Genomic DNA, 20,334 nt, shown 5'->3' with positions numbered 1-20,334 from the left:
AGCGCGCTGGCGTAGATGAGCAAAGATGGCCGCTCCAGTGAGTGGCATGTGGTGCTCCCTGAGACCGCTGCTGCGGGTGGTCCAGACTCGGGACCTCGAGGCGCGGCGCTGGGTCCGGGCGCTGCGGCGCAGCCCGGTGAGAGTGCTGTTCCCCTCCGGACAGGTGGAGGAACGGAAGCGCGCTCCTGACAAGCAGCCTCGCAAGGCGGTCCCCGAGGCCAGTGCTCAGGAGCAGCGACATAAACACCCTCTGGAGACCTCCCCATCCCCATCGACACCTCACACCTGGGAAGAAGCAGGGCTTCGCTATGATAAGGCCTTTCCCGGGGACAGGAGGCTAAGGTGATGTGTGCTTGAGGCTTGTCGACTATTCCCGCGTCTCTTCCCTGCCGCACAGCGGAGCCTCTGGCTCTTGTTTGTACTGTGCAAAAAAAAGAAAAGGGAAAAAAAAAAATGCCTTCTTTGAAGTTTGTGCCTCCGCCAAGCACTGCGTGGTCTGTTAGAACTACATGTGTCCCCAAGACAAGAACGTTAATAATCACCCTTCTCTGTGTCCATCCACAGCAATGTCATGACAATAGTTAAGTCCAGGTCATTTCGGGAAAAGCAAGGGAAGATCCTACTGGAAGGTCGCAGGCTGATTGCAGATGCTCTCAAGGCTGGAGCTGTGCCGAAAGTGTTCTTTTTTAGCCGTCTGGAGTACGTCAAGGAGTTGCCGGTGGATAAGCTGAAAGGTGTCAGCCTCATTAAGGTGAAATTTGAAGATATCAAGGATTGGTCCGACCTAGTAACGCCCCAAGGAATAATAGGTCGGTGACTTACAGCGAATCACTATCTAGAATTTCTTTTTCATACAAGTGTACTATCCTAGACTTTCTTGTTCATACTTGTCTTAAGGCAACAAATTTTATTTAAATCAAGTTTAAAATGTTGTTGGCTAATCTTAGATGTCTAAAAAATACAGTTCTCAGGCCTGTGTTTTAATTGTATTTTTTACTGACAACCGATCCAGTTTTTCACCGGTTTGTTTCGTTTTTGCTTTTGTTTTTTCGAGACAGGGTTTCTCTTGAGTAGCCCTGGCTGCCCTGGAACTCAATCTGTAGACCAGGCTGGCCTCGAACTCAGAGATCTGCCTGCTTCTGCCTCCCAAGTGCTAGGATTCAAGGCGTGCGCCACCACCACCCGGCTTTCTCACTGATTTTTATTATACTTTTTGTTTATTTTTGACAAAGTCTCATGTAATCCAGGCTGGATTAAAACTCTGTATGTAGCTGAGGATAACTTTGAACCACTGATGCTGTGTCTTCTACCTCCTTCCTGCTGGGATTACAGGCATGTGTACCACCATGCCCAGTTTTTTGTTTGTTTGTTTTATGGTTTGTTAACACACTTTACGGGCTAGCCTTGGTGGTGCACACCTTTAATCCCAGCACTTGGGAGGCAAAGACAGGTGGATCTCTGTGAGTTTGAGGCCAGCCTGGTCTACAGAGTGAGTTCCAGGATAGCCAGAGCTACGTAGTGAAACACTATCTCAAAAAACCACTTTACTTATTTTGTGTGCATGTGTGAGTGCATCAGAAGACAATCTGTGGGAATCCGTTTTTTGTCTCTACTCTGTGAGTCCTGGACATCCATCTCCGGTCATCAGGCATGACAGCAGGTCCCTTTACCTGCTGAGCCATCTCGGAGAATTACTACAGGTTCATCTTCAGCTTCTTGCCTAGTTTCTCTCTTTCCTCCAGATACTGCCCTGAAAACTGTATGCTTTCAGAAACAGTGCAGAGATCATTAAATGAGAGCATTTTTCATCAAGGAAGCCACTCAGGGTTTTCATTTTTTTAACACCCCAGCCTATTTGTGAGGAGAGAAGGGTCACTAGGTAAGTGATTCTGCCCCATCTAAACTTGCCATGCATTCTTCTGCCCTCAGCAGGAGACCTCACAAATGGCTCGCTCCTCACACCCCCACAGCCCTTGCACATGACTCCAAGGCAGTACTTCTCTGGGCTGGGCTGTTTGGAAGAAGAGTCATTACTTTAATGAATTTATTTCCTGGGAATTTTTTTTTTTTTTTTTTTAATTTTAAGACAACGCAGTGAAGGACAGCTGTGTGGCTAGTGTTTAAATATTTAGGTTAAGCCTGCAAATTAAGTAAAACAAAACCCCAATGGGAAAAAGGAGAAAGAAAAAAAAAAAACATAAACAAAGACACTAGTGTAAAGGGGTCACAAGTAACCAGGTGAGTGCAAAAGATGTTCACCTCCCTAGTCATCAGGGAAAATGCAAATTAAAATGATGAAATGCTATTTTTTTTTCTATCAAAGTAGCAAAAGTTAAAAGTAAATATGTGCTCCGTTCAGCAGGCTTTGAGGGAGGAGGCATATATTTATCATTCTAGGTCTGGATAGAGTACCATAGCCTGTGAGGAGGGCAGTTCCATGTCATCTGTTAACATGAAGAGTACTTGTATACTGTACGTTTGTTTCATTTACAGAGTTTGTCCCAGAGAAGTTTTCAGGTGTCTGCAGAGAGAGGCCTCTGGCTACTCACTGTAGCACTTTTTTTTGAAATGAGGACAGTTTAAATCTTTAACGTCAATATGGAAAGAGCCAAACTTTGACACATATTACAAAATACTACAATATTTAGAAAAATACAGTAGCTGCAAATATACTGACATGGTAAATTTTTTTAAAGATACATTGAGTAAGATGAGCAGATTACAAAACAAAGTTTTTTTTATTTGCTTATAGATACAGGTTATATAGATGCCAGTTTTTAATTTTAAAATGTTATATGTATGAGTGTTTTGCCTGCATGTATGTATGTGCACCATGTGTATGCCTGGGCCTACTGAGGTCAGAAGAGAGTGTCAGATCTCCTGAGACTGGACTTGTGAGCCACTGTGTAGGTGCTGGGAATTGAACCCAGATTCTCAAGAGCAGCAAGGATTCTTAACTGCTGAGCCAACTCTCCAGCCCCTGTATGTCAACTTTAACATTTGGTTTTGGGTCATGTAGAAGTACTAGAGATCAGCTCCAAAGCTGTAAGCATGCTAGGCAAGTGCGGTACTACTGAGGACATCCCAAACCCTTGTTCTTCTGTGTGTGGCAGTGTTGCTCTGTAGATTATGATGACCTTAAACTCTCAGCCCTCTTGCTTCCAGCCATCTGCCACCACACCCACAGTGGTTTTTGTCAGTGCTGAGAAAGCATGGGAAATGTGCCGAAACAGGTGTGTGCGTAGAGTTCAGGAAGGAGACAGTTTAGAAGCAGATCAAGTAGGATGGGCAAAGCACTGGTAGAAATTCTATTGTTTGAAATTTTGCGGTCATAATGTATTCCTGTCTTATATCGATCAATCCACGTGAGTCTATTAAATGGGTAACAGGATTCATTAAGATATAAATTGAGAAAATACACTCACGAATACAGAACAGAGTAGACAGCTGAAGTTGTCCTCTGATCTGACCAGGAGTGAATCTACCTCGCAGGTAGGAGCAGGGAGAAGGGGCATGTGACCCATCTCAACTCCTAATAAGAGGTCACCAACAACAGCAGGAAGCACCACCGCCTTTGGTCATGGGCAGAGCAAATACCACTACACTGTCTTCACTGGGTGATTGTGAATACATAAAGGAAGATAGATAAACAAAAAAGTCAAACCATTCTCGTGTCCACTCAAGCAAATCTCTTGTGTTGTTTCCTCAGGGATTTTCGCCAAACCTGACCCTGTTAAGATGACATATCCAAAGACTCAGCTTCACCATTCACTGCCCTTAGTGTTGATTTGTGACAATCTCCGGGACCCTGGGAACCTGGGGACAATTCTGAGATCTGCAGCTGGAGCAGGCTGCAGTAAAGTCTTACTCACCAAAGGTAAGAACACATTTTTTTTTTTCAAGGTTTATTTTATTTTTAATTATGTGCACATGTGTATGTCTGTGTGTAGGCATGTGCAGGTACCTACAGAGGTCAGAGGTGCAGGATCCCCTGGAGCTGTAGTTACAGGCAGTTGTTGGCTGTCCAGTTGGGTTCTGGGAGTTAAGCCCTCATTTGTAAGGTTCTCTGTAGGAGCAGTACACACTCTTAAGTGCTGGCCATCTCTATCTCTCCATCCTGGTAAAAGCACCTCTTCCCCAGTGGTTTCCCTGGACACTTTTAAGTGAGTTGGGGTTCAGGACAGACACTCATGGCTCTGGTTCTTTGATCTGCCCTGGGCTAACTATATGCCCATAAACAATATGCTAAATGTCAACCCCCTCATCTGTAAAGTGGGAATAATAAGAATCTTTCTTCTTCATGGTTGGTTTTTGTTTTTTTTAGATTACTTAAAATGATGCAAATAAGGATTCAGGAAATGTTGCTCATCTTTTAAAGTTATTTTGAGACCTGCTGAGCTGTTTCAGAATTTTAAGTCATTTGGGGGAAGAAGTAGATTCCAATTTTATGAATGTACATTAATTGTTTATGCCAGATTTAACACTTGGTTTCAGATCCTGTGTTTATCTTGAGTTCTCAAAGTCTTCACAGTGTACAAATATCCCACAACACCCTTCCTAACTTCCCTTGAGTTATGAATCCTGTGGAAGGAAAGTTGTCACCAGAGTGATTATGTGTCCTGGTACATCTTTCTTAGCCTTGGGGGAAATGTAGTTACACAAGCCACTCACAAATTAGCCTTATTACATGTGTATCTTTTCTCACCAGAAGGGGATTAATAGGCTTGGTTCTAAACATACCTGACTAGCAGTTGAGACATGTCAAAAATACCTCTTATACCCTGGGAGTGGAGTGGAGGGAGCATATCACTCATCAGAAACACCAAAGCTACTATTAAATATAAACTAATAGTGTGGCCATTGCCGAGACTTGCCTAAATTGCTCCTTTCAACTCTCCCCTGACTCACTCTGTCCACGTACGGTTCTCTGGCAGCGTGAGAACCAGTTGTTGATGTTCCATTTTTCAGTACCTCACTCACTCCGTTGTTGAGTGCTCTGATAGCAGTGTGGTTTTGGAAATGTGTTCATATAGCCTGTATAGTTTCCACTTGTTAGCACTGGCTGGTGTCGGGAGGTAGGGGAAGGATAGGGCATAGTTGGTATGATGCCCAGCGTCAAGAATATGAGGAGACGGGAACTCTCATCTTTTCCTTCCTCCTTACTGGATGAAGGAGTGAAACTAGACAGCTGCTCTCACAAATCTAGACCCATCTAGTCCTTTCCTTCCTCTTGGCCTATAGCCCAGCTCCCATCTCTGGTCCCATGCAGTGCATGGAAAAGCCCATAGGTGGGGATATGTCTAGGCATGAGTACATTCTCTGTGTCTTAGCCTCTTCTCAGAGTTGGTCTGACTGATACTATAGTCTGACAAGTTAACTTTTAAAATAAGGAAACCTTGTGACAAGGTGAGATGCCCTCCTTCAGCTTGCCTGTGGTGAGAATAGGCACAAAGAGAGGTCAGGATCTGCTGGGCAGCCAGCACAGAGGAGCTCTTACTGGATGTTACTGTGTCAGAATAGGCTCCTCTGGCCTTCTCACTGCAGTGTGAGGGAGGGCCGGAGGCAGGGACAGGGCTACCACCTAGTTTGGGATCCTGCTTCCTCCTGGACTGCTGCATGAACTTCCTCCCTGATTTCCCCATTGTTAGTGAGGGAGACTGCTCTCGTCCAGATTGAATACTGAAGTCAAATGGATATTTCTACAAAACAGTCAGCTTCTGTCACGGGTTTGCTTAAATCCTTAGGTGGCATATTCTTGCTAAAATTTCACGCTCTTTAGTCTAGTACACTGTTTCCATTATTCTGACCACTGGTCTGGCTCCTGCTCCTATTCCACCCCACCCTCCCTGCCTATCAGGCATGCTTGCTTACACTCCCTGTCTCTTTGTCCTCTGCCTGGACCTCTCTCCAGCAAGATTCTCTTGTCCCAAAGGAGCCAGCTCAGTGTCTCTTAGATGTTTAGTGTTTTTTTTCTGGAAAACCCGGCTTTGTATAGGGTTGTCTTTTACCCCATCCATGCTTCTTTCTCACCAGTTAGCACTGATACTGCAGTCACCTGATTCAATGTCTTTCCAGTACCATCACCCAGCTGACATCTCGAGTTCCCAGAGGTCCTTGGTGGTATTCTAATCCCCATTGCATCCGTGCAATGCCTGGCCCTGTGTGCGGATGAGATGAGGAGAGTCTCTTTCCAGCAGTAGCAGCGGTCAGTCTTCCAGTCCCTCTGCTGGGCCGTGTCATCGAGCGGGAGGCTCCTGGTCCCAGCGATGGCGAAGGCTCTCATGGAAAAACTCTTGGTTTATCTCCTGGTTAGAATTAAAGGGATTTACTTCAGAGTTCCCTTTGTAGTCTAGGAAGGCTTATAAAGTCTCAGTTGTATCTTTTGTTTTCTAGGCTGTGTGGATGCCTGGGAGCCTAAAGTGCTTCGGGCAGGCATGGGGGCACATTTCCAGGTGCCCATTGTGAACAATCTGGAATGGGAAACAGTGCCCAATCACTTGCCCCCTGACACCCGAGTCTACGTGGCAGACAACTGTGGTCTCTATGCTCAGGTTCAGCTGTCTAATAAAATTAGTGACCGTGACTGGGCATGTGACCGACGATTCCTGAAGTTTCACAAGTATGAAGAAGAGGACCCAGACACTAAACCCAGCAAAGACTGGCTTCCCAAACTTGAGGTCCAGAGTTACGATTTGGACTGGACAGAAGCACCAGCAGCTGTGGTGATAGGTGGGGAGACGCATGGGGTGAGCCTGGAATCCCTGCAGCTGGCTGAGAGCACTGGTGGCAAGAGGCTGCTGATCCCCGTCGTCCCTGGAGTGGACAGCCTGAATTCCGCCATGGCTGCAAGCATCCTGCTCTTTGAAGGGAAAAGGCAGCTGAGGATAAGGTGGAGGACTTGAGCAGGGGCAGGAGTTACCAGGGAAGGAACCCAGAAGTCCTCAGCAGGAGGGTGCCTCCAGCTCCTGCGACAATGGAGTGATGCTCGGAGGCTGGCCAAGGTGGTAACCTAGAACCAGGAGGTAGGCATTGCCGCCATTGTGTGGTTACCGGAAAAATAGCAATTTCTATCAGTTTCTGCTGTTCTTCATTAAACAACAGAGATCAAAATTCTTTTTTACTTTTCTTACATGAGTGTATGTCTGCATGTATGTGCACCACGTGTATGCCTGGTACGTGGCAGAAATCAGAAGAGGGTGTCAGGTCCCCTGGAACTATGGTGAACCACCATGTGGGTGCTAGGAACCAAGCTGTGTCCTCTAGAAGAGCAACAGGTACTCTTAACCACGGAAGCAACTCTCCAGCCCTATCAGAATTCTTCCTAAGGTCTCCCATCTCCATTAGTGCTGAGGTTGAATAAGGGTGACAGTACCAATAGACGGTGGACCCATGGCTTTGTATGTACCTGTTTTTAAAACCATCCACTAGGGGCAGGCATGTAGCTTAGTGGTTGAGCACTCTCCCAGGTTCCACCTATACCATAGGGCAAAAACAATTGGCCACTAGGTAACATTTTTCTAAGGAAGTTCCCAAGTGCTTTGCTCTAGAGCAAAGATGACCTTTTGAACCAGCTGGAAGGTGCTCTGCAATCATGGGATTCTGTGTATAGGTCATGTCCTAGTCATTGTCTCTGTGTCTGACTGCTGGGGAGTGGAAAATAAATTGCTAATAAATACAGAACCAGATTACATAAAAAGTTACATTTAGGGCTGGAGAGGTGACTCAGCTGTTAGAGGCTAGACTCACAACCAAAAAAAGTTACATTTTAGTGTGGCCAATAGATACCCTCCCTGCCCCCCCTTCAGTTTGAGATAGAATGTGATGTAGCCCAGGCTGGCTTCAAAGACTGTATCTAAGGATGGCCTCCTTCAACTCCTGGTCCTCCTGACTCCACCTCTGAGTGCTGAGATTACAGCCGTGGGAACACCATGCCTGATACTATGCAGTGCAGGGGCTCAAACACAGGGCTTCCATGTGTACTAGGTAAGCACTCTGCCAACTGAGTCACATTCCCAGCACCTTAGTGTCTCCTTTCATCTTGTAGTGATAAGTACATTGCTAACAGAACCCGGGAAGGCGGGGCGCAGGGTATGGCATCCTACAGGCAGCTGATGTGTATTTCCCCCTTTATGGTGAGGCAATAGAAGCAGTTAATTCATCAGGTAGTGTCATGCCTTCTTAGCCCAGCATCTCTGCAAAGTTGTTTTGAGACAGAGTCTCGCTAGATAGCCCTGGATAGTCTGGAACTTATAGACCAGAGTGGCCTTGAACAGAGATCTGCCTGCCTCTGCTCCTGAGTGCTGAGACAAGGTGTGAACCACCATGCTTGCCTTTACAGACATTTTTTTGTTTTGTTTTTTTTTTTTTTGTTTTTCAAGACAGAGTTTCTCTGTGTAGCTTTGGAGCCTGTCCTGGAACTCATTGTGTAGGCCAGGCTGGGCTCAAACTCAGAGATCTGCCTGCCTCTGCCTCCCCAGTGCTCGGTTAAAGGTACACGCCACCACCGTCCGGCACAGACATCTTTTTGAGGACTCTATGAAGAAAGACTAGAAACTGAGTCTTGAAATTTGCAGCATAACCTGCCACTGTTGGGGAAGTGCCAGCTTGCTCACTAGTTCCTTGCTAATTGTAGTTTATGTGACACCTGATTAAATGCTGTGATTAAGGAGGACAACAAGATGGTCCAGAGAGAGAGGCATTTGCTATACAAGCCTGGCAACTTGAGTTCAATCCCTGGAACCCACATAAAGGTGGAAGGAGAGAACCAACTCCATAGAGTTGTCCTCTGACCTCCACATACACCATGACGATGATGACGATGATGATGATGACGATGATGATGATGATGATTTAAGGAGCTGGAGAAATGGCTCAGCAGTTAAGAGCACTTAACTGGACCCAAGTTCAATTTCCAGCACTCATGCTGGGCGGATCACAATCACCTCCAACTTCATCTCCAAATGTTCTGATCCCTCTTCTGGCCTCCTCGGATGCCTGTACTCACTTGTGTACAAACACAGACATACATATACATGCAATTAAAAATTAAATGAATCTTTAGTTTTTCAATCAAGAAGCAATCACTGGGTTCTGTGAACTGAAGGTCCTTCAAGGTCAGGATGCCGAGGTCCTGATCATACTGCCTCAGTGTCATGCTCTCAGATCTCCAGGGACAAGCCAGGTCCCTAACCTCCCAGAGGACAGCCAGAGAGGAGAAGGCCAAAGCAGGTGGTAGCGCGTGCTGAGTGACCATGGGAAGGGCAGGCATGCTGGAGATTGGGATGCATTCTAAACACTACTCTGCAACCTCAAAGAATAGATTTGAGCAGGGCGGTGGTGGTGCACACCTCTAATTCCAGCACTCAGAAGGTAGAGGCAAGAGGAGGTCTGAGTCTGAGGCCAGCCTGGTCTACAGAGTGAGTTCCAGGACAGCCAAGGATACACAGAGAAACCCTGTCTCAAGAAAGGAAAAAAAAAAAGAATAGGTTTGGAGTTGAGAATCACAGAAAGTAGTTGTACACATCCCTCAGGCACAGTGGTTCCAATGACTGGATTCCTTTAGCTACTTACTCAGAGAGGCTGGACAAGGTGCCACATGCCCAAGAGAAATCAGAGCCAGCCCCTTCCCTTTCTAATCCTTCAACTCCAGTAAAACTCTTGGGAGAACCAAATGGGCAAGCTTATTCCATGTGCTAGGTGGCAGATGGCATGCTTTGGGGTGTTTTAGGAGAGAATATTGGTAGTTTTCAGTTTTGTTGGCTGTGTCCTCCCAGGATGAACAGTTTGTCCCTGCCTGCCCAGGGTACTGTACACATTTGATGTGGGTGGCCCACGGATTCTTGAGGCCCCCAGTCTCCAGTCAGCTTTTAGAAACCAGAAGGGCCCAGAGCCTTTTACTTTACTGTTGCCCACAAAGGCTGGAACACAGTTGGCAGACAATAGGAGCTGAAGAGGACTGTAATGACTGCCCCAGCAGGCTGGGTCTAGAAGGCAGCAGATTCATACCACTCCACCAGCTCTCCCCCTCAACACCTTAGAAATGGCTAAAGAAACAGAAGGCTCTACCAGGAAGCAAGCACATCTTGCTAGCATAAAGCCACTTTCCTGTAATTTGTCTCCCTGCATTGTGTTACAAAATAAAAATCAATGATAGAACGTCCTACATCTTCAAGAAGAATGGGAGAATGCAAAACCACTGGCTTGGTGCAATGTGAAGCCCTTTTGCCATCCTGGCTGCAAGAGGGGTAAGAAGCGTCCTTGTCATCTGCTTTGTGCTCGGTGTTAGGAGTTAGCCTGGGGGTGGAGCAGAGGAGAGGGCAAATTGTCCTTTTAAGTGACTGTGACTAGAGGGGAGTACTTGTGATGAAGTTCTTGCTGAATATGGGGAAGGGGTGTCTACTATGTCTTCCAAAATCACCACTGGCTGGTGTACCTGCCGATTTCTCTGGATACTGCTAGCTAAAGGGCTCGCTTCCCCCTGGAGTGGCCTGCCCATGTAATTTTCCTGCTGCCACAGACCTCTCCAACCCAGAGCCCCTGGACAGCACAGATCCAGTCTGTTGCTGGCACTTGAGGTGGAATAAATGACCTGGGTGCGGCCTGTTTTCCTTGCTCTGGAGGGTGCTGGGGAAGAGTAGGGATGGGTGGAGGTAGACGTTGTGGGGAAAAAGGTAAACTTCACCTACACATGGCAGTCCTACAGGGTCTCATTCACCCTGCCATGGATGAGTTGCTCTGTGTGTCTCATCCCCCATTACATTCTAATGTTAAATCACTTGGCAAGAGTGCATTTTAATGATGCCCAATTTCTCTATGTTCTTTGAAGGTTTCTGTCTAGATAAAATTGTGATTTGGAGCCAGGAGATGGTGGCACAGGCCTTTAATCCCAGACTCAGGAGGCAGAAGCAGGGGGATCTCTGTGAGTTTGAGGCCAGCCAGGTCTACAGATAGTTTCAGGACAGCCAGGGCTACCTAGAGAAATCCTGTCTAGGAAAACAACAAAATTGCCTTTTGAAAAAAAAAAATAGTTCTTGCTGATTGAAAATGGAAAATCACTACCATGAATTCTCACTTTTGAGAACAAGGAATGCTTCTATCACCGTTTCCCTAGGAAACAGGAATAAAACTGAGCAGCAGTCTGTGATATGAGAACTGCCAAAGGCTGGAAGAGCAGCGTTGGGACAGTCTGGTCAAGGCTCCAGCCTGGCTTTGCAGTGAGCCTAGCTATAGCCGTGGCTTTGGCCACAAGGTGGCGAGCCTCACCTCAGAAAGATTCCTCACCTCAGAAACGGTTCCTCAAGTTAAAGATTTGGGACTTGCCCTGGGCTTAAGTTCAAACGGAGTCCTGTCTCCCTCTGCCAAAGAACACTGCAAGCTTGGGTCTCAGCTCAGCAGAAGTCAGAATCGGAAGTTCAAGAGAATGTGGACATTAACAAGAAGTGGCAGAATGTCCAGTCTCTGGGAGAACTCTGGTGACCCAATGTGCTCTTGTCACACAGCCTTAGCCAGTGCTTCAGGGCAGGGGGAGGGAAGCGTTCTTCTCCTTCATCCTTCCTTCATCCAGCTGCTAACTGGTGAAAATCCTGGTCACTTGGGCGTGTGGGGCAAACACCACTGGAGATCTTCCACTGCTTGCTCTGGAGTTCACAGAAACTTCTGATTCTCTGCCACCCAGGCTGAACTTCATCTCAGGCCACACCAAGTCCCAGATACCAGCATCCACCCAGGATTCTCTGACCATGGGTTGCTGTAGGCCACGGGGCTCCTACCTCCACCCAGCTGCCTCCCCAGCTGCTCCGTGGAGCTCCTGCCTCTTGGGCTCATCTTGTTTTGCTTTAAGGAAGAATGTTGCTTTTAAACTGCAACCTTGTCCTCTTTCCCCTTTACTCCGTGAATGAGTGAATACACAAACGAACTAAACTAGGAGACAGATTAACAGATGAACTGTTTCTGAACAGAGCCATGGCACATCTGAGCAGCTGAGGTCACAGCTGCAAGCCAAGTTTTCACTGAAGCCTCAGGAGACACTGTGGATGCTCAGTGGCCCAGTGTTCTGGGGATTGGCCTGGGCTTCCTCCTCTTTGTATAGAGATCCCCAGCTGTGTCGTTATACTCAGGAAGGCCAGAGTTGGGGTGGTCCAGCACCAGTACTGCTGCTTGATGAGTGGAGACAAAGGTTGGGAGGAGAGCTAGTGAGAGCCACACCAGGGGTCACTCCGCCTTCCTGGCTCATCTGGGATGAGGGACACTCGCACTGACAAGCCTGAGTAGGTGGGCAAGGCTGCATTTTTAACTGTCCTCTGTCTGGTTGTTATTTGATATATGAGCTTCCAGAGCCTGGCCCTACGGCCACTGAAGCTTACTTGGGGCAGCACATTTGCCTGTAGGGATGGTGGCTTTTAAGAGTCGGTGCTTTCAAAGGAAATCTCAACTGTTCTTCAGAATGAATTCTACCCACATCACTTAATACATTTCCTGTAGTATTCCTTAAAGATTTATTTATTTATTATGTATACAGAAGAGGTTGCCAGATCTCATTACAGATGGTTGTGAGCCACCATGTGGGTGCTGGGAATTGAACTCAGGGCCTCTGGAAGAGCAATCGGTGCTCTTAACCTCTGAGCCATCTCTCCAGCCCCTAGTATTCCAAAACACTACAAGGGTGATCCACACAGTGCTTAGTTCTCATTGTCAACGGCGCTGGCTATGATCACTTGGGAAAGGAATCTCAGTGAAGTCTGCCTAGACAAGGCTGGCCTATGTGCATGTCTAGACCGGCCCATGGGTGGCAGCACGGGATCCTGTCATCTGAGTGACTTCTGGTGGACTGCACCCTAGAACTCTCCTGGAGGGGTTTTGTCAGGGTGTTTTTGTCACAGCAACAGGGATGAAGCCAGGAAACTTGCCTCCATCTTTCCACCGTAAGGTACATGGAGAACACTCTTCTGTTCTGATTCCCCCGAAGCAGAGTGCCCAGCCACAAAGCAGAACCACCCTATAATTCCATATACAACCGTTTGTTCCTGGAGTCTGCCACATACGCCCCCAGGCTGCTGCCATTAATAATGAAGTCAGTAAACAATGGTCCCCTAGAAAGTTCCCTAAGCAGCCTGCCTGGAAGCTCTGTCAATTCAGGAAACTTTGTAAGATCCGGTGAGCTTGGGGTCTCAGCCCCTGGCCCCACAAGACAGAGTGGAGAGAGGCACTCTTGAACCTTGGCAGCCCCCGGGCATTGCCACCCTAACAGTTTTACCTCGGTGGTGTTCCGGTGCTGAGGCAGGCACAGGTCTGCCCAGGCTGGCCGAAGAAATGTCCCTGTGCACAGAATGTGACCACTTCTGCACGTGGGGCCAGATGTTAGCTCAGGCCACTCCCTGTGTGTCAACTATGTGTAGCATTTCCCCATGTCCTCACATGCCCATGTTTTCTCCCTGCTCTCCTTAAATAATGCCATTGCAAGTCCCACGGACCTGTTTCCAAGCCATATTCTGCTGTCTATCTCCTCGCTGGCTTCAGTTTGCCGCCCTGAGCACAGGAGCAGGAGGGGGAACAGCTTTTTAGTGTCTTTAATTAGGCAACAGGAAAAAACAAAGTCTGGCTGAAAATTACCACTTGAAGCTCGCCAAAAGAGCAGTGGGGCTCCGTATGCCGGAATAAGTGGCGGCCACTGTTTTCAAGCACACGTGGTGGGCAGGACAGAGCAGACACCACCTGACTCTTAGACAGGAAGCTGGTTCCATCTGCCCCTTTCCATCATTATCCTAACACACATCTTTTTCCTTGTATGGATTTGTTTATTATTTTTGGTGTTCTGACACAGGGTTGCCATGAAGCCCAGGCTGGTTTTGAACTTATGACCCACCTCCCTCCCTCCCTCGTGCTTGGATTCCAGGCTATCCTTTGATCTTTTATGTATGAAGGCAAGTGAAATGTCTTCTCTTGCTGGGCACACTAGCTCATGCCTCTAATCCCAACACTTGGGAGCCTGCAGCAGGAACATGGTCATGAATTTGAGGTAAGTCTATACCGTGGCTGAGGCTACACAGTGTTTTCTAGACCAGCCTAGGCTTTGGAGTAAGACTTGGTCTCAAGAAATAAGAAAAAAAAAATGTGCCCGACAGTGGTGGTGCATGCCTTTAATCCCAGCACTCAAGAGGCAGAGGCAGGTGGATCTCTGTGAGTTCAAGGCCAGCCTGGTCTACAGAGCAAGTTCCAGGACAGCCAAGGCTGCACAGAGAAACCCTGTCTCAAAAAACAAACAAACAAAAAAACCCAAAAAAACAAACAAACAAACAAAAAAAGTCTATTGTGTGAATGGGCTCTGGAGGTCATTTTGAACACAAACCTGGGAATTATACAGTGGCATTTTTATAGCTACCTTCCCACATGGAACTGCAGGGCATGGTGTTTCCCTTGCTGCTGGCGGAAGCCTGTGGATACGTCACAGCTGGTGTTTTAGCCTGTTTCCAATTAGCAAGGAGAATTGGAAGGTATCTTGGAGCTGCTTGGTGGGAGCTAGCATGCCACCCACTTGGTCGGCTGCAGTAACCTTTAGGGGATGTTCACTGATGCGATGAGATCCTTCCATGGCACTTTCCTCCCACTGTGGCAGCTGTACAGCACTAAACCTTCCCCAGTGGTCCTGACTAACCCACACATCCACTCTAAAAGGAAGTTCTGGCGTTGCGTCCAACTGATAGGGGTGGCTAGTGGTTCAGAAGAAGCAGCCCAGTTACAGGCCACCAAGATACAACAGAGAGCCTGTTTCTCTTGCAGTGACTAATGGCATCTCCTACTGGCCTGCTTCCTTTTGCCCTCGAGAGGGACACCATCCTTTCCTTCCAAGCAGTCAGGACACAGGGCACAGACAGAAACCTGTTCATTTTCCAAGGGAGGGAGTTCATCTTATTCCTCATCCCCCTCAGCGACACTGGCAGAAAAGCCCCTAACCCTAGGAAAGAGCTGAGTGTGGGCATCCCATCCCTTGCCCTACTCTTGGAAGTGAGGTCCATGGTGATTCCCCTATCTCCCCTCGGAGGGGTCAGCGCTCAGCTTCCCTGTAAGGAAGGACACAGCAAAGTGCGTGACAAGGTCTTCAGTCTGAGAACGGAGCCTCCAATCAGCTTCCTGCCTTCTAAAAACCAATTAGAGAAACAGATGGCCATGCTTATGTTTAAGGGGTGTGTGTGTGTATGTGTGTGTGTGTGTGTGTGTGTGTGTGTGTGTGTGTGTGTGTGTGTGTGTGTACTGAAGTCAGGGCCTTATGCATGCTTGACAAGCATCCTGCCACCAAACTCTGTCCCCAGCCCCAGTTCATTAGATTCCTGAAGGTTCTTGCACATTCCCCTCCCCATCCCAAATAGAGCACTCCAGTGAAAAAAGACTCATCATGAAGGACAGGAAGAACGGCATGAAGGATGAGGTCCAGAGAGGCCTGCTTTATTTCTTTCTAGGTGGTTGCATTTCAGGCTGGCAGCATCCAATAGACTAAGTACCAACTAACGTTGTACCTCTGACCTACAAATCGACAATCCAATTCAGCAAGGAGCAACAGTGTCAATAGCTTGTTGGGGGAGGACGGCTGGGGTTTGCAAGATAAACGGTTTGGGCTGGTAAAGTGTTGAGCGGGGCTGAGGATGAGGTCCAGGTGCTTTGAAAGCCCCGGCACCCAACTGTGACAGACTAAACTCCTGGGACTCTCGGCCAGTTCAGATACCTGGGCCAAGCACAGGAGGTCAGGGCCGACTCCAGCTGACATGCCCTCTGTCCTCACTCCACTAGCACACAGCCCCTTCTGCAAGTTCCTAGGGAAAAGAAAATTCTCATTGCCTTTTGGATCCAAGTTGAAAAGAAAATGGACTAGGAAGGAGCTGCAGGTGCCTCTGCAGAGGTCAGTGGCCTCGGGTACAGAACCAGCCCACAGAGAGGCCCCTGGCAGCTGGCGGCACTTCTCCTGAACTCAGGGCTGTCTGGGGAAGATGTCCAAGGGGGGAGAATTCATTACTAAAATTCTAAGCCAGTGGGAGCTGTTTGTATGGGCAGAAACGTGGGGATGGGCAAGGGCAAGGAAGAAAGACAGAGATCAAGAACTAAGCACACAGGAAGCACTCTATGAGCTGTTAGCGCGGCTACTCATTTTCCCACCAAACAAACACCCACAAGTTTCCTTAGAGATTTGAAGGTCCCCAGCCCAAGAACCCACTGATACGCTGTTTTCCCCTCAGACCAAGAAAGAATATGTCCTTCCAAAGCATGTTTTCACCAACGGCTTTCAGCTGATGTCCGGAGGCCACGGTCCTTCCTCTGTAACTCCCATAGGTATGAATGTCACAGGAACTCTGGCTTGGGGTATGTGTTCTGACCCCAGAGTCAGAGCCCCAATCCAGTGTCCCTGCTTGCTCACTCTGCAGGAGACCCTGGAAGGCCCTTCACCAAGACCTAGTGACCAGGAGAGTGTGGTAGTCCCGGTGCTAGCTGGTCATGCCAACCTCACACATCCCAAGCAGTCTCCAGACACAGTGGGTCCTGCTGCCGCTGTGAGGAGGTGCACCCTTGGGTGCTGGCTGAGTTGTTAATGCAGAAACAAGGCACCACAGAGGTTGGACACTTGGGTTGTGTGACTCAGGACACACTGGAAAAGTCCAAGGGCAGAGGGAAGGAAGGGGAGAAGACTGAGTCTTAAATACTGTCTCAGGAGGCCAGAGCCCACTAGATGGGCTCTGGTTTGAGCTTTTCTGCTAGGAAGTCATTCACAAAAGTCTCCACAATGGCTGGGGTGATCTCTTCTACATCCATCACGTACTTGGCCCGGGCTGACATGTCCAGAATGGTGAGCAAGGGTGCCGCCTCAGGCAGGTTGGTGTAATCTCGCAGGGAGTCGGTCATGTCATCCTGGAAGTCACCAGAGGGGCAAGAAAACCAGTAAGTTTTAACAGGAATCTTCTGAACCCAGTCTCCAGAGAGCATGGGAAAGGGACGGCACCAGCATCCTGGAGTGATGGGCTCCTATGGGAAGGATAAGGACTCCACCCAGCCTTAGGGAGAGGGCCATTCAATATCCTGCATCCCTCAGCCCAGGAGGCAAGCTACCTTTCTTCATGAGCGCAAAAGCAGCTTTAACATGCCCTCTGCTTCTTAAGATTACCAAGTCCTAATTGCTTGGTTTTGCAATCGGCTCTCAGTTCTTCGCAGCTCCACTGTGGATTACCTGAGGCCAGTCAGGATTTCAACTCTGGAATGTTTTTCAACAAAAACAGCTTACTGTCTCCTCTACCCTGGGTGGAAGGAAGGCAGGGATGCCCGGCCAGCCTGGAGGCTACTTCACTGCATTTGTCTGAGAAGGAAGCCAGGGATTTGCCATGTATCCCCAGATGCTGTCCAGGTGAGTTCCCTGGGAACAGATACCCCTCATCCAAACAGCCAAACACAAGACAAGGAAACGCTTTTCTGTTGTTGTTTGTTTGTTTTTTCAGACAAGGTTTCTCTGTGTTGCAGCTCTGGCTATCCTGGAACTCGATTTGTAGACCAGGCTGGCCATGAACTCACAGAGATCTGCCTGCCTCTGCCTACTGAGTGCTGGGATTAAAGGCATGTGCCAACACTGCCTGGCAAAGGAAAAGCTTTTATAGAGAAGCAACTATTTGAGGTGACCTTTCATGCTTCAGACCACAGTTAGTGGATAATGGGACTTCACACTATACAATATATAATATTCTAATTCTAATGAAAAAAAATTTTAAAGACTATATTCTTTTTTTTTAAATTTATTTATTTGTATTTTATGTGCACTGGTGTCTTGCCTGCATGTATGTCTGTGTGAGCATGTTCCAGATCCCCTGGAACTGGAGTTACAGACAGTTGTGAGCTGCCATGTGGGTGCTGGGAATTGAACCTGGGTCCTCTAGAAGAGCAGCCAGTGCTGTTAACCACTGAGCCATCTCTCCAGTCCCTCTAATGAAATATTTTGAGTAGCCCTGCAGAGAAAGGACTTGGGGTCTTCCTGGCTTTCAATGGGGGTGAACAGGAGGCATAAAACCTAAGCTCACTGGTTCCTCAGACAGAATCCATTCCGTGCCCAGACACTAAGGAGGGCTGTCGGTGACACCTCCCTTCCTCATAAAATAGCATGTGCCTCCTGGCAAGGCCGGGTGTTCCCACATCTTGGGTACTGATCACCAGATTCAGCCCTCACGGGTTAATAAAAACCCTTCATGATAAAGAGGGAAGCACCTGAACAAATACTATTCATCTTACCCCTTTAGGAGGCTCGGACCAAGCCAAGAGCTCCAGTACCTCCTCTAGCTCCCTCTGAGCAAACCAGAGAGAGATGAATTTTAATGTCCATGAAGGCTTCAGATTAACCACTTCTTATCCCAAGGGATAGGATTAGGACAGGAAAACAACACCTCCAGGACTCTCCTAGCCCTGGGCCACAGTGCTGGGCTCAGTTAATTGATGTCCATGGTCTATCTCCCTGTCGCGCGCCCCCCAACTCTCACCCTGCTCCAGGTTATCTTGCAGAAGAACAGAGGGCTGGACCAAGTCAGCTGCCAAGACTAGAGCCTGGGTGGAGCAATGGACGACACAGTGGCCTCTGCCTAGCTTTCTGATCCATGGACAATGCCCCCAATACCTGTCCTTCTAGGCATGAACTGGCCCATCTGTCAGAAGCAGAAGGGCCCTGCCCCTGGACTCACAGCAACCTCAGCGGTTCTTTCTCTGCTACTACTTTCCGTGTGGCCTTGGCAAGGGACACCATGGAGCCCAGGCCCTATCCCTACTGCCCTGGATGCTATGAGAGGAAACCAGTCCTCTATGCTCCCAGCCCTGCCTAGGGAGAGTCCATCCTTCACTCGCCTCCTCTATGAAACAAGGTGGTAAGTCTATGTTCCTGTCAGAGAGGTGAGGTAGGAGGGAGACTAGCAGGTGAAGTTCCTGGCGAGGCGCCTAGGGTCCAGAAAACTCTCAAAAGCTTTTCAGCTGTGCTCCTGAATCCCTGCCCTGCTCCCAGCCCGGCCCTTTCTCTTCTGCACCCATCTTTTCTTAGGAGCCATTCTCCAGGGGTTAGAGTTTAATCCATGCAGAGCAGTCTGGCTGTGCTTTGTATGGAGCGGCTGGGAGCCCCCAGGCAGGAGACTGTGAACCCTCTTTGTTCCCCTCCACCCCAGGGCCGAGCAGGGCCACGGGAGCTGCCTGCAAGGGGCCCAGCAGGGCAGCCAGGGGCGGCTATTGAGGAGCTGATGAATGGGTGGCTTAGGGTGTCTGGCTTCTGTTTGTCTCCTGTGCTTCTGCTGGGATCCAGACACAGTGTACAGCCTCTGACCAACTGATGGCTCAGACCTGTGCAGGAGGGGCTGCAGGGGTGGCCTCACAGAGCCCCTTGATGTAAGCCTCAGAGGGGTGCTGGGGTGGGGTGGAGAAGCAATGAGCATGTGCAGAAGGAGCCAGAAGGGCGCCTGCGCTGCTGACCACGGCCATCTTGCAGAACACGGGAGCCTGTAGGACGCAAGCTCCCCAGCTCCAGGGTGGCCAGGCACCTACCTGCACAGGGAGTCCCTACTCTGAGGACCCACTTTCTGACCCTGGCAAAGTCCCTTGCTCAGTCCGGCACAGTGAGGGCCTTCCAGGACTATGCCCTTGGGTGCAAGAGCCGGGGAAGAGCAGTAACTTCCAACCTCCCCAAGCACCTTCAGCGGCGTGAGTGACCTCGGGTCCCAGCTGCGTCCTAAGCCAGGATCCCTGGGATGGCTAAACCCATATTGCAGGCTGGGGCGGTGGGACTAGGCAAGCTGACACTCTGCAAAGCACTGGGGCCGATTCTGACCCAGCTCCATGGATGGGAGTGTGGGTGGCTGACTGATGTTTGCGACACTGCTCTCCCGGTGGTGTGTGGGGAACAGCCCTGGGAGGGTTTCCTAATGTTCCGCCGAGGCCGCTGAGTGAGAAGGAAGGGCGGGGGGAGAGCAGGGATAGGAAATGTTCTTTGATGACTAAGGACACACCTTTCCTCCTACATCTGTATGCGGCACAATCAGCTCAGACCCAGAGGTTCCTTCAAACCTCATGTTAGCCGAGATTACTCATGTCCTGAAAGTGCCCACTGTCGGCCCTGCCAGGGGACCGGCCCGTTCTCTGTACTCACCTCCCCGGCCACAAAGAACAACAGCGGCGCCTCCTCCTCTTTGGCTTTGTACTTGGCAATGATTTTCTCAGCTATTGGCTGGATTAGCTGTTTGGCTGCCTCAGACTCTCCATCGTCCTCAGAATCTGTGACACGGAGGAGGCGACAAAGGACAAGAAACTCTGGATTGTCAACGAGTGGTAACCCGGGACGAC

The 20,334-nt window shown here is 48.9% G+C and overlaps 2 protein-coding genes across 5 annotated transcripts in view; one reads left to right on the top strand and one right to left on the bottom strand.

Annotated features, from left to right (window-relative positions):
* Positions 1-25: 25 nt before the first annotated feature.
* Positions 26-7,113, top strand: Mrm3 (mitochondrial rRNA methyltransferase 3). The gene is given in 5 exon segments (XM_052756425.1): positions 26-342; positions 565-809; positions 3,710-3,877; positions 6,394-6,882; positions 6,885-7,113. Coding segments are annotated over 5 exon segments (1,317 nt in total). The 3' UTR covers positions 6,983-7,113.
* Positions 7,114-15,417: 8,304 nt separating this feature from the next.
* Positions 15,418-20,334, bottom strand: part of Nxn (nucleoredoxin) — a 160,858-nt gene continuing 155,941 nt past the window's right edge. For all 4 annotated transcript variants that reach the window (XM_052756005.1, XM_052756003.1, XM_052756004.1 and 1 more), the window contains exons 7-8: positions 20,141-20,265; positions 15,418-16,890 (exon numbers count right to left, since the gene is read on the bottom strand). In XM_052756005.1, the coding sequence (XP_052611965.1) occupies positions 16,708-16,890; positions 20,141-20,265 (308 nt within the window). In that variant the 3' untranslated portion in view covers positions 15,418-16,707. The remainder of the gene's footprint in view (positions 16,891-20,140; positions 20,266-20,334) is intronic.

This window comes from Peromyscus californicus, unplaced genomic scaffold (genome assembly GCF_007827085.1).
Source record: "Peromyscus californicus insignis strain IS unplaced genomic scaffold, ASM782708v3 Scaffold_3__1_contigs__length_106647218, whole genome shotgun sequence".
NCBI classification, from domain to species: domain Eukaryota; kingdom Metazoa; phylum Chordata; class Mammalia; order Rodentia; family Cricetidae; genus Peromyscus; species Peromyscus californicus.
Note: the sequence above shows the minus strand (reverse complement) of the source record. Positions and strands in the feature narration are given on the sequence as shown.